General features: G+C 62.2%; 1 protein-coding gene across 1 annotated transcript; it reads right to left on the bottom strand.

Moving 5' to 3' along the window:
• Window positions 1-8,036: 8,036 nt before the first annotated feature.
• OLIG2 (oligodendrocyte transcription factor 2) lies at window positions 8,037-10,111 on the bottom strand. Its single transcript, XM_054627730.2, has 2 exons — window positions 10,005-10,111; window positions 8,037-9,763 (listed from the first exon to the last, which is right to left on the bottom strand). The coding sequence occupies exon 2, from the start codon at window positions 9,724-9,726 to the stop codon at window positions 8,839-8,841; it is 888 nt and encodes a 295-aa protein (XP_054483705.1). The 5' UTR covers window positions 9,727-9,763; window positions 10,005-10,111; the 3' UTR covers window positions 8,037-8,838.
• Window positions 10,112-14,102: the final 3,991 nt, after the last annotated feature.

Here is a 14,102-nt window from a genome sequence, read left to right as displayed (position 1 = left end):
ATCCCACCCAGGGCCACCCCTGCCATGGCAGGGACACCTCCCACTGTCCCAGGCTGCTCCTCAGTGCCCAGCCTGGCCTTGGGCACTGCCAGGGGAGAGGAGACCTCTGGGAGCCATCCCACATTGTTCTGAGCACAGCTCCTTTCCCCATCCACCTTCCATGTTTTCTGCCCTCTGTGCCTGAAGTTCTGGCTTGGAAAAGGATTCTCCCCATCCCTTCTGGGGCTCTGGGATGGGTTTGGGATGGGGATCAGTTCCTGCTGTCCTGGCGTGCTCAGCTCCCAGGGGAAATCCTTCTCTGTCTCTGGAGCAGTGTGAAATCCATGTGGAATTCTTTCTGCTGGGGACAGGAGAGAGGGAAACTTCATGGGCTCTTCAGCACAGCCCCAGATGGGGGCTGAGCACAGCAGGGGGGTGAATTCCCACCTTCCAGGGGTTTCTCTCTCAAAGGAGATGCCCCAGCTCCACCCTTTGGAAGGAGTTTGGGGTCTCCCTGTCCCTGTGGGACATCTCGAGCCTCCTCTCCTCGGGCACAGCAAGCCAAACCTTGCTCCACTCCCTCAGGAGGAACACACAGGATCCCCCCTCCCAAAACTCTGCTCGGTTTTCACTCAAAAGGATTTTCCTCATGGGAGTGATTAACGCTGTGGCAGCTTTCTGGGGAAAAAAAAAAAAACCACAAAACAACAAGATCCACACACAAAAAATCCCCAAACCCCAAGAACCGTGTGTGTTTTTCTGGGCTTTTTTCCCCTTTCCCAAGCAGACAAAGAGGTGTATAAATGTCTTATACATATATGTATATGTCTTTCTGCAAATAGCATTTAACAAATGCCTGCTGCATCTGCGGGATCCTGCAACAATCCTGACGCCGTGATCAATCTGCAGCCCGGTGATGTTTGCTGACAGTGATTGATTGATTTTCCCCGCGAATAGGACCAACATGGGGAATACATTAAAGCCAAAGGCGCGCTCGTGGCTGGCAGGGAGCGGCCCCGGTTCCGATTGTGCCGGGCTTGGCAGCGGTGGGACGATGATTGATGAAGGGGGGGGAGCGCGGTCCCCTCCCCATGTGTGTGACACCGCTCCCCGGCCGCCACGGGGACCCGGCCAGCCCTGCCCGGGGACAATGGAGCCGGGGGGCCCGTCCCGATAACCCCTGCTAAAGCATGTGGGGAGAGCTGACCTGGCGGTTCAGGGAGAGCGGGCCAAAAGCTGATGGGAAATTGATTCTCAGGAGTTTGTCAAGACATCTCCAACAAGTGAAGATAAATGGCAGAACAAAACTTCTAAAGCCAATCCCGAGAATGGGCCTGAATGGCCGAGGGAAGGCACTCTTTTGCATTTACATCCATCTTTTCTCGGGAAAAGCCTCCCGAGGATCCCGGCCCTGCCCGCCCGGAGCTCCCGAGGGCCGCGGCACCCCCGGGGCCGGTCGGGTCCTGCCGCCCCCCTCCCGCCTCCCTGCTCCCAGCAGCATGGATGGGAACGGGCCCGGAGCCTTTGGGTGCCCCTGGAAGCAACACAGAGCCCTCTGGAAGCAGGGAGAGCAGCGCGGTGGGACACTGCCCCATTCCCAGGGGCTGGAGCAGGCGTGGGGAGCCAGGGAATTATGGAATATCAACGTTCAGAGGCCAGGAGAACCAGGGAATTATGGAATATCAACATTCAGAGGCCAGGGGAATCAGGGAATTATGGAGTATCAACATTCAGAGGCCAGGGGAATCAGGGAATTATGGAATATCAACATTCAGAGGCCAGGAGAGAATTATGGAATGTCAATATCAATATTCAAAGGCCAGGAGAATATTAGAATTATGGAATATCAACATTCAAAGGCCAGGGGAATAATAGAATTGTGGAATATCAACATTCAAATGCCCAGAGAATCAGGGAATTATGGAATAGCAACACTCAAGAACCAGGAGAATCAGGGAATTATGGAATATCAATATTCAAATGCCCAGACAATCAGGGAATTATGAAATGTCAATATCAACATTCAAAGGCCAGGAGAATCAGGGAATTATGGAATATCAGCATTCAGAGGCCAGGAGAATCAGGGAATTATGGAACAACCCAACCCACAAGGATCACAAGGCTCCAGCTGCCATCCCTGCACAGGGCAGCCCCCCAGATCCCACCAAGTCTGGAATTTTGGAGAGGTTTTTAAAAAGAGAGAATATTTTCCTTATGCTGGTTAAAGCCCTGCTGAATTCCCAATTTTCAGAATGAATAAAATATTCCTGGCATCAGTTAATGATCCACGTTTGTACTCAGTGAATCTCTGGACCAGCATTCACCTGCTCATTTTCTGGTCAGGAGACAGCCCTGGAGGGAAGGAGCTGCTGGAGTCTCCTGATTCCAACACACTTTCCAGGACAATGCTTTTCCAGACAAAACTGCCAAGATATTTTTATTTAATTCTTCTTAATCTAAATCTTTTCCTTATCATAACTTCTGATAATAAATAACTTCATTTGATGGCCAGCTCATGAAATTCCATGGAAGATTCTCCTCAGTTCTGAGCACTGAAGATAATTTACCTTTTTATTCTGGTGTGGGCCAGGGTATTCCCACTTTGTGTTGCTCAGTGATGTAAACTCCACATCTCTACGAGTTTAAAGAGTGGGCAAATTTCCACAGGTGTTTTCCAGAGCAGATATTTTGGACTTTATTCACTTGAAAGAGATTTTGAGATGTGTCTGATCCATGTAATGCTGCAGTTCCTTGTTGATCCACTGTTTAAGGCTGGACTCTTCCTAATGAATGAACCTTGGGAGTTCTGACACTGACCCAGAAGGACTGGAGCACTTTGTGCCCTTTTTCAGAGATGGGGCTGGCAAAGCCTCGTGGCCCCTCTGCCATCACCAGTCACGGCCTCCCCTTAACAATTTTGGGCAGAAATATGAAAATATTCAATGCCTGCAGTGGCAGATTCAGTTTGGGTGATGCCCAGAGAGTTGGCAGAGCCCAGGGATCGCTCCCACCCTGCACCTGCCTGGCTGTGAGGTGGGAAAGGCCTCTCAGGAGCGAGGTTTGGGAAAACCTCCCTCCCCACCTAAGCCTTCCATGGAAAGCAGGCTTGCAGGGCTGGCTGGAGGGAGCTGGGAGCTCCTGGGGCTGCTGGTGCCAGTGGCAGGACAGGGAGCAATGGCCAGGAACTAAAACACAACAATTCCAGCCCAGCCTGAGGAAGAACTTCCTTCCCTGGAGGGGCAGAGCCCTGGAACAGCTGCCTAGGGAGGGGCTGGAGTCTCCCTCTCTGGAGACATCCCAAACCCCCTGGGCAGCTCCTGTGGCACTGCTGCAGTGACCCTGCCTGGGCAGGGCAGGCCTGGGTGCTCTCAGAGGTCCCTCCCCACCCCAAACTTCTGGGATCTCATGGTAGCTCTGGAAAATCCATCCCTGAGCTGCACCTGAGCATTTGGGATGATCTGGGTAGTGCTGAGTCCCCTGGAGCTCCCTGTCCCACACGGGATGGAAAAGCCACAGCCAGGGACAGCTCCCCACCCTGCCCTGCCACTCCAGGAGCTGCTGGCATCGCCTGGGGCTGCTGGCTCCTGTCACAGCAGTGTCCCCTGAGCCACCAGACAGCACACAGGACATCAGCCCGGCCCCTCTGGAAGGGGAAGAACAGAGCAGTGGAACAGGAGCCCAGCATTGTCCCTGCCAGGGCTGTGCCATGGGGCCCCTGTCCCACCCAGCGCCCTGGTCCTGCCCTGGGGACACTGCAGGGATGCTCAGGGGCAGTTTGGCCCTGGAATGTCAGAGGGGGCTCTCCCGAGGTGAGTGGGACCTGTGAGCCTCACCCTGCCCGGGGCTCCTGGGCAGAGGCTTGGAGCTAAAACAGAACCATGGCTTTCTGTGGAGGATTGGTTTTAGGAAGGGCTTGAGGGGGCTGTGGGTGCTCACTCTGAACACTCATCCCAGGGAAAGGGGAGCGATCCTGCAGCCTTGTGCAGGGGCTCTGGAAGCTCCCATCCCATCCCATTATCCCATCCCATCCCATCCCATCCCATCCCATCCCATCCCATTATCCCATCCCATCCCATCTCATCCCATCCCATCCCATTATCCCATCCCGTCCCATCCCATCCCATCCCATCCCATCCCATCCCATCTCATCCCATCCCATCCCATCCCATCCCATCCCATTATCCCATCCCATCCCATCCCATTATCCCATCCCATCCCATTATCCCATCCCATTATCCCATCCCACAGGGCTGCACTGGCAGGAGGCAGAGCTGCTGCCCTGCAGAAGGGCAATGCCTCAGTCAGGGATTTGCAGCAGATTTTGGTCACCTTGGCTTAAGATTTTCCAGGCAGAGGCTGAAGAAATCCCCTGTTGAAGTGAGATGGACAATATTCCCTTCCTCTTGGGTTTCCTGGATGCCTTTTTGTCTCTGCCTGAAATGTCCTGATTGAATCATGGAATGGTTTGGGTGGGAAGGGACCTCAAATCCCACCCAGTGCCACCCCTGCCATGGCAGGGACACCTTCCACTGTCCCCAGTGCCCAGCCTGGCCTTGGGCACTGCCAGGGATGCAGGGGCAGCCCCAGCTGCTCTGGGCACCCTGTGCCAGGGCCTGCCCACCCTGCCAGGGAACAATTCCTCATTGCCAATATTGAACCTGAATTTCCCCTGTCTCAGGTTTTTGCCCCTTGCTCCCTGTGCTGTCACTGCAGCCCCTGGTGAGCTCTGCCTGCCCCTCTCTCCCCTTCTGGGCCTGGGCTCGGTGGGGAACAGAAGGAGAAGAGGAAAGAGAGAGAAGGGGAAGGTGGGGAAGGAGGGAAAGAGAAGGGGAAAGCAGGGAGGAGGTCGGGGAAAGAGGAAGGAAAGGAGTGAGGGGGTGAGGAGGGAGCCAGGATGTGCGGGCAGGGCCTTCCTCCTCCTGTCGGGACAGGTCGCGATAGACCCGAGAGCGCCTAAAAGCCCGGAGGAGGATGGAGGGAGGGCGGGCTCCGTGCGGCTCCCTGGGGCTCCCGGCAGGAGCCCCGCGGAGCAGATGGACGCCCCTCGCTGCAACCTTACCCGGCTGCGGGCCCGCGGGGCCCTGCCTGGGCCGGGGGAACATATGGGGAGCTCGGGGGGGCCGCAGGACGGCCGAGCTCAATCGCAGGTAGCCCGTGATGGGGGTTTTGGGGAGCGCAGGCAGTGCCCGGCACGGCTCGGTGCCAGCCCCGGTGCCAGCCCCGGTGCCAGCCCCGCGTGTCCCCGCTCCCGGGGAGGATGCGCGGGCTCGGCCTGGCGGGCAGGGCCCGTTTGGGGCGGGGGAGATGCTGCCCTGGCTGCTTTCGGCAGCGGCGTGGCCGGAGGGCCCCGCAGCAGAGCCGTGTCCCCGATGTCCCCCCCTGCCCGTCGGGGCTCCCCGGGGCCACCTGTTAGCGACAGGGCCAGGCCCCTCCGGGGGCGAGCCGGGCAGGCAGACGAGCAGGATTTACCAGCTTCTGGCCACTGCCGACTTTTGCATCTGTCAGGGTGCTAATTATTGCCTTTAATAGAGACAAAGAACAGCTCCTAATGATGCTCCCTCTAATTCTCACCTGCTCCTGCCCTTCCTCCGCAGCAGCGCTCCCTCGCCGGAGCTCCGCTAATTGGGAAAGCTGCTCTGCTTATCGCGGCCTCCCCGCGGACGGGGGTGCGGGGGGGTCTGGCACCGCTGCCGGGGCTCCGGGAGCCGAACCGGCCCGGGGGCTCCGGGAGCGCCGAACGGGCCCGGGGGCTGCGGGAGCCGAACCGGCCCGGGGGCTGCGGGAGCCGAACCGGCCCGAGGGGTTCCGGGAGCCGAACCGGCCCGAGGGGTTCCGGGAGCCGAACCGGCCCGAGGGGTTCCGGGAGCCGAACCGGCCCGGGGGCTCCGGGAGCCGAACCGGCCCGAGGGGTTCCGGGAGCCGAACCGGCCCGGGGGCTCCGGGAGCCGAACCGGCCCGAGGGGTTCCGGGAGCCGAACCGGCCCGAGGGGTTCCGGGAGCCGAACCGGCCCGAGGGGCTCTGGGAGCCGAACCGGCCCGGGGGCTGCGGAACCAAACCGGCCCGAGGGGCTGCGGGAGCCGAACCGGCCCGGGGGATGCGGGAGCCGAACCGGCCCGAGGGGCTGCGGGAGCCGAACCGGCCCGGGGGATGCGGGAGCCGAACCGGCCCGAGGGGCTCGGTCCCCGACGGCCGCTCCCCACCGTGCCCGAGCAGCGCTGGGCTCGGCGGCCTCGGGCACCGCTGCCCCTGCCCGGCCCCGGGCGGCCCTGGCGGGCAGCGAGCCTGGCACAGGGCTCCCGTCCCGGGCACCGTCCCCAGGCGCTGGCGGACACCTGCCCGCTCCTTGTTCGGGCTTTCTCCCGCGCGGGGGGAGGCAGAGGCGGGGGGCTTGTGCCTCGAGAGCCGCAGGGCGGCACCGAACCCGCACCTGGGGCGGCCCCTAAGGCCGGGGACACCCCCGGACCAGGGGAAGGCACCTGGGCCACCAGCGCCGTGCTCGCCATGTGTCCCCTGGGCTGTGTCTGTGCCAGCGCCGTGCTGGCCAGGCTACGGGAAGGGGAATCTCCGCGGGGCTGGGCATGGCCATCACCGCTGCCAGGGTCCGGGGTGCCGGACGGGCATGGCCATCACCGCTGCCAGGGTGCGGGGTGCGGGACGCTCCTCTGCACCTCTCCTGGAGGGGCTGGGCATGGCCATCACCGCTGCCAGGGTCCGGGGTGCCGGACGGGCATGGCCATCACCGCTGCCAGGGTGCGGGGTGCGGGACGCTCCTCTGCACCTCTCCTGGAGGGGCTGGGCATGGCCATCACCGCTGTCGCGGTCCGGGATACGGGACGGGCATGGCCATCACCGCTGTCACGGTCCGGGGTGCCGGACGGGCATGGCCATCACCGCTGTCACGGTCCGGGGTGCCGGACGCTCCTCCGCAGCCCCCGCCGCTCTCCTGGAGGGGCTGGCAAGGAAGGAAGGAGCCGGCCCAGCCCCGCAGGAACGCCCGGAGCCGCCACAGCCCGCGGGGAGCGAGCGCGGCTCGGCCACCCGGGACCGCTCGGTTTGCAGGAAAAACCCAAACCAAACAAGGAATCCCCTGGGTCCGGCCCCGCTCTCTTTCCCCGCCGGTGTCTGCGCTCCCCAAACTCCCCCCGAGCCGTCAGGATGATGAATTATTGTGTATTTATGCGGGTGCAGCCCGAAATATTGAGATCAATGTGCTGCCGTTTGTGGTTCAGGAGAGATGGGAACCTCAGCCCGTCCCGAGCCCCCCGAGCTCCTTTTCCCCAGAAACCCCGGAGCCCTTTCCACGGAATATCTCCCGCCCCAACACCTGCGTCCAGAACTGCCAAAATCTCCCCGGGCCACAGACATGAGCGGCTTCGGGAGGGGAAAAAATGAGGGATTGTCCCCAAATAATTCACTTTTGCGTGGATTTTCGTTTGGTGGGTTTTTAGTTGAAGGTCAAATGCGCAGACGCCACCGCAGGGAGCGAACTCCCCAGCGCCAAGCTGGATGGTTCCTCTCCCCGAATTAATATTTAATTAATATTTCGCTTTTGCCAAGCGCTGCATTCGACAGACATAAATTTTCACGTTACCGACGCGGTACTGGTCGGTTCTTCCTCACCGCTCTGATTCTAAATGGAATAAATGAGGAAGGGAAAAAAAAAAAAAAAAACAACAAAAAAACCCCAAACCCAACCCTCGAACGGTTTCGATTCGCCGGCGAGGCAAACTGACAAAAAACTTCGCGAAAGTCAAGGATGCGCCTAAAATATTCCCATCCTTTCCCCGTCTGTCTCCGCCTCCCTGGAACAGCGAGGAAGAGAAAAAGGACATTTATTCTAAATGCTTTTCTTTTTTTAAATTTTTTTTATTTATTTAAAATCTCAACAGTGGATCGCTTTTTTTTTTTTACTTTTTTTTTTCTTTTTTTTCTTTTTTTTTTTTTTTTTTTGCAACCAAACAAGTAATAAATATTATTTAGCAACTTTTTTTTTCTTTTTCTTTTTTGTTTGTTTTTTTGGGTTTTTTTTACAAAAATAAACAGATGATAAAATCTCTGCAAGGGACAGCGATAAGAAAAGTTGTTATTTCAGAAACAAGCCCAAGTTCTCAGTATTGCAACACGGACAGCGTGAAAGTTCCTACACAGAAAGAGCATTAAAGAGTTCGAAGTTTGTTAAAGGTGGCAGGAACGTAAAAGAAAAATAAACGGAAACAAACGTGTTATAGGCTTAAAAGTAAAACAACCCACCAAACCCCAAGAACCCAAACGAAGGAAATCAAGGCGAATCGACCCCTATTTCACTCATGAGGCTGACACAGAACAAGTGCACGGACGGAAAGCTCAGGCAGAGCGGACTCGCGTCGTTATCGGTCTATTTACAAAGCCCGCACCGGAGCGAGAACCGGCGCAGCCCCGGGGAGGGCAGGGCAGGACCCGGCGCTCCCGGAGCCCCCCGGGATGGGCAATCCGGGGCATGCGAGCCGGGGGCGGCTCGGAAGGCTCCGCGTGTAGAAACGAGACCGGGAGAGGGGAGGGCAGGAGCGCAGGAAGGAATAAACGAGCCCAAGACCCTCCGCAGTTTTGGTTCCTCCGGTAGCGCCGAGCCCCGGCTCCGCCGCCCTCCCCTCCTGCGGAGTCCTCGGCATCGTCGGAAAATTAAAACCACGGGAGGTGCGCGGGGTTTACCGTGCCGGGGGGGTTCCCCCGCGTCCGGGGAGCAGAGCAGAGCCCGAGCCGGCTCCATCCCCTCCCGCCGCCCCTCCGGCGGCCCCGGGAGCGGAGCGGGGCGGTCCCGCTGCCGCCGGGGGGGGAGCGTCTGTAGGTCCTGGAGGTGCCGGGGGCGCGGCGGGAGGGACTCATTTGGTGTCGGTGGCTAATCTGGGCAGGCTGGCCGTGCCCATGCCGGAGACGTGGTGGTGCGGCGGGGCCGACACCTGGCACATGCTGCAGGGGCACGGCATCCCCCCCCAGTGCTGGAAGCCGCTGCCCAGCGGGGCGGCGGCGGCGGCGGCGGCGGCGGCCGAGGGCGACTTGAGGAGCCCGTGCGGGGGCCGGATGGAGCTGACGGCCGAGAGGCCGGAGCCGGGCAGGGAGGCGCTGGAGACGGCGGCGGGGGGCAGGATGGGGTGGTGCACGGGGTGCGAGGCCGGGTGGCCCGGGTGGCCGGGCAGCGGCGCCGAGTGCGCGCCCATGCCGCCGGGGCAGGCGGCGGGGTGGAAGCCGGCGTGGTGGCCGCCGTAGATCTCGCTGACCAGGCGCTTCATCTCCTCCAGGGAGTTGGTGAGCATGAGGATGTAGTTGCGCGCCAGGAGGAGCGTGGCGATCTTGGAGAGCTTGCGCACCGACGGGCCGTGCGCGTAGGGCATCACCTCCCGCAGCCCGTCCATGGCGATGTTCAGGTCGTGCATCCGCTTGCGCTCCCGGCTGTTGATCTTCAGCCGCAGCTGCTGCAGCTCCGGCTCCGTCATCTGCTTCTTGTCCTTCTTGGAGGAGGAGGAGGAGGACGACGACGAGGACGACGAGGAGGACTTGAAGCCCAGCTTGTCCACCACCACCACCCCCGCAGCGCTCATGGCGCTGCGCAGCTCGGCGCTCAGCTCCGGCGGGGAGTCGCTCTGCGTGGAGCTGGACACGGTGCCGCCCGTGAAGCCCCCGCCGCTGCCTTTATTCCTGGCCGTGAGGAAGAGGTCATCGGGCTCCGGGGAGGACGGGCGGCTGGAAACCAGGCTGGCGTCCGAGTCCATGGCCCGGCGGGCGGGGCGGCGGCGCGCACCGGGCAGCCTGCGGGGAGGGGAGGGGAGAGAGCCCCGCGTCAGCGCCCGCCGCGGCTCGCCGGGGCCCCGCGCCCGCCCCGTCGGCGACCCCGCTCCGCCGAACCGGGACCGGCCCCGCTGCCCGCCCTCCCCTGGCCGGGGGCGGCTCCCGTCCCGTCCCGTCCCGTCCCGTCCCGTCCCTCCCCTGGCTCCGGGGCTGGGGTCCGCGCGGGGCCGCGGGCGCGGGGGGCACTCACGGGCGCACTCACCGTGGCGAGCGGCGCGCCGGGACGGGCGAGCACGGCAGCAGCAGCGCGCACCTTGCGGCGGAGCCGCGGCCGCTTTATAGCCGCGCCGGGGAGGAACGATGTCACCGGGCGGGAGGGAGGGGGGCTGCGCCAATCCGCGGCGGCGGCGGGGGCACGGCTGATGTCACCGGGGCCGCTCCGGCTCGGTGGGGCGGGGGGCGCCGGCCCGAGCGGCGCGGGGAGCCCGGCGGGGGGGGCGCGGCGGGGGGGAGGGACTTTTGTCAGATCCATAATAAAACGCAACAATGACAGCGCCGGGAACAGCTGTTGGGGGGGCGGGACGGGACGGGGACGGGGACGCGGACGGGGACGGGACCAAGCAGCCCCCGGCACGTCGGTGTTCCCCGGTGCCCGGCCCGTCCGCCGGCACGCACCGGGCAGCGCTCGCTTCCCCCGCCCGGTGCCCGCTCCTGCCCCGAGCCCGGCCGTAATTCCCCCGTCAAGTGGTGCAAAGGGAGGCGGAGAAAAGCGGGATTTCGGCCTCTCCGTTCCCCACGAGCGAATCGCCCCGAGCATCCCCCCGGCTCCGGCCCCGCAGAGACCTGGAGAAGTTCTTGGAGCGGCCGCTTAAATCTGCCCCAAAAAAGCCTTCAGCGAGAAGGGAGCGGGAGAGGGGAGAGAAAGAGAGAAAGAAAGAGTAAAAGACGTTAACAAACGAACAAAAAATGACCTTCGGAAATGCCTCCCGCCTTCCTGCGCCGCTCGCCCGGCTCCCGGCGAATCCCCTCGCCCCGGCAGCTCCGCGCAACAGGGTCGGAGCTTCCTCGCACTGGGGTAAATCCCCCGGCCGCCCCCTCCCCGCCGGCCCCCCCGGCCCCTTTGCCTTTGTTGTATTATTTTTACACCCGTGTGTTTCCCAGCTGGCCCGGCAAGCCTCAACCATCCGTTAAATATGTATTTAAAACGTTAAGAAGTGAAGCGTGGAAATGTGTTTGCCAACGGTTGCGGGGATGATCCGTAACAGGTCAATTAGGAAAATCTGTCCCCGCGACAGCCGGGCCCGCCGCCCGGCGTGTGTCCCGCTGCCGCCCGGCCCGGCCACCGGGGGCGCGGGGCGGCCAGGGGGGACCCCCGGGGATGGGGGGGCTGGGGCTGAGCCCCGGAGGTGCGGGGCGGGACGGGAGGGGAGCTGCGCAAAGTTTGGTTTGTTTCGTGGGGAGCGGCAGCCGCAGCCGGGCGCTGCCTTCGCCTGGCGGCTCCGAGAAAACCGAGCGACAACGAGCACAACGAATTCAGCCCCGGAGCCGCCCCCGGCCCCCGGCAAGGCCCGGCCGGCGGAGGGGGAACGGGCCCCGGCCGGGCCGGGAGGGGCGGCGGGCGGGGGCATCGCCCCCAGGGCAGCGAGGAAAACGCCGCAGCGCTCGTCTGCCGACCGCCAGGGCTCTGCAGTTTTCCTTCCTAGAGGCTGGGACCTTCCCTTCTCCATGAAGAAGCTGTCAGACGGATGGGGGTCCCGGATTCCCCGTGGGTCCGCCAGGCTCTGCCCCGGGAGCGGCGGAGCTGCAGCAGCGAGCAGGGCCCTGCAGCCCCCCCGGCCCCGGCAGGAACATCCCGGGAGCCCCCGGGGGCTGGAGAGGGGCCCTGGAGCTGAGCTGGGTTCACCTGCCCGAGGGGACAGCGGGGAACGGCGGGGAACAGCCTCCGGCCATGGCCTGGTCAGCGGGATGGACAGAGGGAGGGACAGCGGGATGGACAGAGGGATGGACAGAGGGCAAGGATGGAGAGAGGGATGGACAGAGCGATGGACAGAGGGATGGACAGAGGGCAGGGATGGACAGAGGGGATGGACAGAGGGATGGACAGAGGGCAGGGATGGACAGCAGGATGGACAGAGGGGATGGACAGAGGGGATGGACAGAGGGATGGACAGAGGGCAGGGATGGACAGAGGGCGGGCATGGACAGAGGGATGGACAGAGGGCAGGGATGGACAGAGGGCGGGCATGGACAGAGGGATGGACAGAGGGCAGGGATGGACAGAGGGCGGGCATGGACAGAGGGATGGACAGAGGGATGGACAGAGGGGATGGACAGAGGGCAGGGATGGACAGAGGGGATGGACAGCAGGATGGACAGAGGGGATGGACAGAGGGGATGGACAGAGGGCAGGGATGGACAGAGGGATGGACAGAGGGATGGACAGAGGGCGGGCATGGACAGAGGGGATGGACAGAGGGCAGGGATGGACAGAGGGATGGACAGAGGGATGGACAGAGGGCAGGCATGGACAGAGGGCGGGGGTGCCGGGGGGCAGCCGGAGCTCGGGGCCGCTGCGTCCTGAGGCCGTTCTGGCATCACCCTGGGGGCTCGGGAGGGAGAAATGGGCAGCGGGCTGGATCCTTTTCCTTTTCCTTCCTTTTTCCTTCCCCCTCCCCTTCCCTTTCCTCTTTTCCTTCCCCTTCCTTTTCTCCTTTTCCTTTCTCTTTTCTCCTTTTCCTTTATCTTTTCTCCTTTTCCTTCCCCCACCTTTTCCCCGTTTCTTTTCTTCTTCCTTTTCTCCTCTTTTCCGTTTTTTTCTTGTTTCTTTCTCTTTTTTTCCTCGTTTCTTTTTCTTTTTTTTTTCCTCTCCCCTCTGCAGAGAGGAAACCCCTCTCCGAGTGCGCAGCAGAAATCTCGGGATCTGAGTCCCTAAGGGAGCAATGTCCTTGGTGACCACTGTCCATCCGTCTGGACACGAGCTCTGTCCCGCCCGCAGCCCGCGGGGCCGGGATCGGGACCGGGACCGGGATCGGGATCGGGATCGAGATCAGGATCGGGATCGGGACCGGGATCGGGATCGGGATCGGGATCGGGATCGGGATCAGGATCGGGATCGGGATCGGGATCGGGATCGGGATAGGGACAGGGATCGGGATAGGGACAGGGATCGGGACCGGGATCGGGATCCGGATCGGGACCAGGATCGGGACTGGGATCGGGATCGGGATCGGGATCGGGATCGGGAGCGGGAGCGGGAGCGGGAGCGGGATCGGGACTGGGATCGGGATCGGGATCGGGACAGGGATCGGGACCGGGATCAGGACCGGGATCGGGATCAGGACCGGGATCGGGATAGGGACAGGGATCGGGATAGGGACAGGGATCGGGATCGGGACCGGGATCAGGATCGGGATCGGGATCGGGATCGGGATCGGGATCGGGATCGGGGCTGGGATCGGGATCGGGATCGGGATCGGGATCGGGATCGGGACCGGGACAGCCCGGTGCAGCGGGGTGCGAGGAAGAGGGGACGGTCCCTGCCGTGAGATGACAAATGAAATGTCGCACCTCCCCCTCCCCGGAGCCGGGAAGGCTCCGCGCCGCAGCCGCCCCTCGCTGGCGCATCCCGGGAAGCGGCCCCGGAGGGGTCCCAGAGGAGCCCTTCACCCGAACTTGATTTTGACACTAAAATGTGGAGCAGAGCCCATTTGCCGCGCTATGAATATGTATTATTTTTTTTTTTAATAGCGTCTGTAGACAACTAAGGCATGAATGAAGGCAATCAGGGAACATGATGAAGTGATAACTTAATAAAAACCAGACTACCGCTCTCGTGCTGGAAATCGCTTGGAATGTCACGCGGTTATTCCTGGATGGGGTTCGCTGCCCGAGGGATGCCCCGGCCCCGCTGGAGCCGCCCGCTCCGCCGGGAGGAACCCGAGGCACCCGAGGGACCGAGGCCGGGCTGCGGCCGTAGCTCCCGCAGCTGAACGCGGCTGGGGCTCTGCTCGGGAAGTCAGCGCTGTCTGCCGCCCATCTGGGCTCCAGGCTGGGCTGCGCGGCTCCAGAGCCTCGGGAAGCTCCCGGTTCAGGCCGGGATCTCCAGGGATCCTGCCCTGGGCTCGCCGCCGCCGCACCCCAAGCGCCTCAGGAGGGCGGAGCTCGGCACCTGCCAGCGAGGAGAGGAGCTCAGGGAGCTCTGCCCGCTGCTCAGGGGGGTGAGGGCGCAATCATGGAGGGAGGAACACCAGCAGTCAGGTTTGGCCCCTTCTCCTCGGGTTTTTTTTTCCTTTTTTCTTTGCATTAATTTCCTCCTGGCTGCGTCTCAATCAGGTACAGATGTATTTCGCTGTTCGGACTT

Source organism: Agelaius phoeniceus, chromosome 2 (assembly GCF_051311805.1).
Source record: "Agelaius phoeniceus isolate bAgePho1 chromosome 2, bAgePho1.hap1, whole genome shotgun sequence".
In the NCBI taxonomy this organism is placed as follows: Eukaryota; Metazoa; Chordata; class Aves; order Passeriformes; family Icteridae; genus Agelaius; species Agelaius phoeniceus.
This window is presented reverse-complemented; position numbering and strand designations above follow the sequence as displayed.